Source organism: Oryx dammah, unplaced genomic scaffold, assembly GCF_014754425.2.
Source record: "Oryx dammah isolate SB20612 unplaced genomic scaffold, SCBI_Odam_1.1 HiC_scaffold_23, whole genome shotgun sequence".
Lineage (NCBI taxonomy): Eukaryota > Metazoa > Chordata > Mammalia > Artiodactyla > Bovidae > Oryx > Oryx dammah.
In genome coordinates, this window is record NW_024070207.1 from 124,495,869 (window position 1) to 124,499,757 (window position 3,889).

Below are 3,889 nucleotides of genomic sequence, written 5' to 3' on the forward strand. Positions count from 1 at the left end.
TCCCCAAGTAGTACTGGGGCCTAGGTGGAAAGGCAAGGCAGGAGCGGAGCTGCGGCCAGGAAGGTGCCAGGTATGTCTCTAAGCCTCGCGCAGCCTGTTCCTTCCTGGGCAGTAACCCTAGCAGCTAGGCAATTCTGGACAAGGCTCGCCCAGGCAGAGCAGCCTCGCTCAAGGAACTCTGCCCGATCGGCACTCTGAACAGAGCTGGAGCTCTGCAGTTCTGGAGGCGCACCCGGGCCTTCCCAACCATGGCTTGCAGACGCATGCAGCTGGGCTGCCTCGTCTTCCCCCAGGAGGCTTGCTTCCCCACAGGCTGTGCACTCGGCTTCCAGGCGGGGGCTCCACGCGTTTCCTGGAGGTCTTGGCTCAGACGCTGCTTCCCCTCGGCTGGGGCTGTGGGCGGGAGCACAGACATGCAGGGGCAGGCCCAAACCACCTGTACCTGTCTATGCTGGGTAAGAGAGCGCTAGGGAACCTACGTCTGTCAGGACTTCCTGGGCGGCCACGGAGTCAACCTCCGGATGTGGGGCTGCCTACCCCACCCAGGGACCCTGGGAGCCTGGTGTTCTCCGTGTGGCGCTGAGTCTGTGCAGCCAAGCAACAGCTGGAGAAGCCATCCAGTTGCCCTTCCCTTCCGTCTGACAGAGCTCTCACTGCCGGAGACCTTGGCAGTGTGGAATCCACCGGCGCCTATCACCTCCCCAAGTAGTACTGGCGCCTTGGTGGAAAGGCAAGGCAGGAGCGGTGCTGAGGCCAGGGAGGCACCAGTGACTTCTCCCAGCCTCGCACAGCCTGCTCCTTCCAGGGAGTAACCCTAGCAGCTAGGCAAGTCTGGGCAATACTCGCCCAGGGCAGAGCAGCCTCGCATAAGGGACTCTCCCTGATTGGGCCTCTGAGCAGAACTGGAGCTCTGCCGTTCTGGAGGCTTACTCAGGCCTTCCCAACCGGGGCTTGCAGACGCACGCGGCTCACCTGCCTCGTCTTCCCCCAGGAGGCTCGCTTCCCCACAGGCTGTGCACTCGGCTTCCAGGCGGGGGCGCCACGCGTCTCCTGGAGGTCTTCACTCAGGGGCTGGTTCCCCTGAGCTGGGGCAGTGGGCGGGAGCCCAGACACGCAGGGGCAGGCCCAAAGCAGCTGCAAGTGTCTCTGCTGGGTATGAGAGTGCTAGGGAACCTACATCTATCAGGACTTGCTGGGCGCCCATGGAGTCAGCCTCCGGATGTGGGGCTGCCTACCCCACCCAGGGGCCCTGGGAGCCTGGTGCTCTCCATGCGCCGCTGAGTCTGTGAGGCCAAGCAACAGCTGGAGAAGCCATACAGTTGCCCTTCCCTTCCCTCAGACAGAGCTCTCACTGCTGGAGCCCTTGGCAGTGTTGAACCCATCGGCCCCTAACCCTCCCCAAGTAGTACTGGGGCCTAGGTGGAAATACAAGGCAGGAGTGGAGCTCAGGTCAGGAAGGCTCCAGTGCCATCTCCCAGCCTCCCACAGCCTGCTCCTTCCTGGGCAGTAACCCTAGCAGCTAGGCAAGTCTGGGCAATGCTCGCCGAGGGCAGACCAGCCTCACACTGGGTGACAATATACAGCATTGTCGCAGTCCTAGAGCAGAACATAGGCAAAACCCATCAATCACACCTCATGATGTCCCAGTAATCCCCATGCCATTTCCTATCAGAAACCCCAAGAATCCATCCACCTCTGTTTCCACTCAGGCACCCCAATAATAGACTCATCACTGCTCAAGACACCCAAGTAATCTACCCACCACTGTCTCCACTCAAACACCCCATAAGTCTACCAATCACTGCTCAAGACACCCCAATAACCCACCCATCACCGTCTCCACTCAGACATCCCAGTAATCTGCCCACTAGTATCTCTACTCAGACATGCCAACAACCCACCCATGACTGTCTCTTCTCACAGAGAACCCAATAACCAGCCCATCACTGCTCACAGACACCCTAATAATCCACACATCACTGTAGCTTCTCGGACACCCCCAATAACTGACACATTGTGTCACAAGGCACCCCAGTAACCCCTGTGCTCATGTCTCACAGGGACCCGGATGATTCTCCCCCCAGGAGGTGCCGACTCTGCACCAGCTGTGGTCCCAGGGCCAGCAGGTCATCCTGTCGTACAAGGACGAGGCATCCATGAGTCAGCATGCCGAACTGTGGCCCGGTATCCCCTACTGGAAGGGGAACCAGGTGAAGCCCCAAGACCTCGTCCACTACCTGGAGCACATGAAGCGCTGCAGCCACCCAGGGGAGTGCCGCCTTCAAACCGGGACACCTGGTCACACGCATGTCCTAGCGCATGGGGCTGGCTTTGGGTTCAAGTGGAGAAATGGAACAGGACGTATTAGGGGACGTTATTCTGTTCACCACATGGGGACCAGGGCATGGACATCCTTGGGGACGTTACTGTGTCCACCACAGTGAGTCAGGATGTAGACAGGACGTGGACATCCGTGTGGACATTATTGTGTCCACCACACGGGGCCAGGACGTGGACATCTTTGGGGTCACTTTCCAGCCCACCTGCCTTCTGTAACAGGAGAAATTCATGAGTCAACACCCCTGTGAGCCCCTGCTGTCCGAACTTCGGTCTCTGTCGAACATCTGAATTTCTGACCTCTGCGGAGGCCAGAGTCTGGGTGGGTGATGGCACAGCTTGGTGACTGCATGGGCAGGTGACCCCATGGGTTAGGGGTCGCATAGGTGGGTGACAGTGTGGGTGGGTGACTGGTTTGAGTTGCTGACTGCAGGGTGGGTTACCATGTGAGTTGCTGACCCGGTGAGTGGGTGACCACATGGGCAGGTGACGGTATGAGTGGGTAATCATGTGGAGACGTGAGCACATGACCTCACAGGTTAGTGACCCCATGGGTGGGTGCCCACAGGGGTTGGTGGCCAGTGGAGGGATCACTGCATGGGGTAGTGACCCCCTGGTTGGTGACCATGTGAGTCGGTGACCACACGGTTTGGTTGGCCACATTTCGTGGGTTAGTGACTGCACACGTAGACGGCTGACCCCACAGCTGGCACCATGAACAGCAGCCCCTCTCTTGTCCCAGGCAGGCTGTTGGTGGCCGGCATCAACCTCACAGAGAACCTGGAGTTTGTCTGCATCCACCTGGCCTGGTCTCTGGAGAAGCTGACCCAGTGCGGGCTCCCCTACCTTTGCCCATGGGTGCAGGGCCAGTGCCCGAGGTTGTCCACCAGCCGTACCAACACCATTGCAGGAGACTTCATCTGGGCCGACCGGTTTATTGGTGACGTCATCAGGTTGAACCGGAAGCTGCTTGGGGGCTGACTGTGCGCGTGTGGAGCTGGGTATCACGGAGGCTGCATCTCAGTCACATCCTCTGACATCACCGGCCTGAACCAGAAGCCGCCTTGGGGCTGCTATTCGGCACGTTGAGGAGCTGGGCATTGCGGAGGCTAATCTCAGCCCTGTCTTGTGGGGCTCGTCATCCGTCCACACGTCCACTGAATGTGGGTGACTGCCGAGGTGGGGCCCGGTGGCAGGGCCCCTGGTCTCCTCGGTCCTCCGTGTGTCTCTCGGCAAATGCAGGGTGTGAGGTGATGATTAAGGGTGAGTGCGTGATTTGTACAGTCACATCCTCAGGGAGACACACCTGGTTCTCGGGTCTGTGGCTTCCCCATGCGAGAGGCTGGGGTGCCCCCTCCTCCTGGGCACTGAGGTTAGCAGATGATGACCCTCAGGTGGGAAGGGGAGGAGGCACTATGACATAATGTCCATAGGAGGGGACTGAGTGCATAGAGATCCCACTGAGAAATCCCTTTTATTAGATAAGGGACTTCCCTGGTGGCTCACTTAAGAAGGCTTTCTTATCTCTCCTTGCTAGTCTTTGGGACTCTGC

At 59.1% G+C, this 3,889-nt stretch overlaps 1 protein-coding gene across 1 annotated transcript; it reads left to right on the forward strand.

Annotated features, from left to right (window-relative positions):
- Window positions 1-248: 248 nt before the first annotated feature.
- On the forward strand, window positions 249-3,318 carry LOC120881719 (PI-PLC X domain-containing protein 1-like). Its single transcript, XM_040265370.1, has 3 exons — window positions 249-332; window positions 2,085-2,272; window positions 3,084-3,318. The coding sequence occupies exons 1-3, from the start codon at window positions 249-251 to the stop codon at window positions 3,316-3,318; spliced, it is 507 nt and encodes a 168-aa protein (XP_040121304.1).
- Window positions 3,319-3,889: the final 571 nt, after the last annotated feature.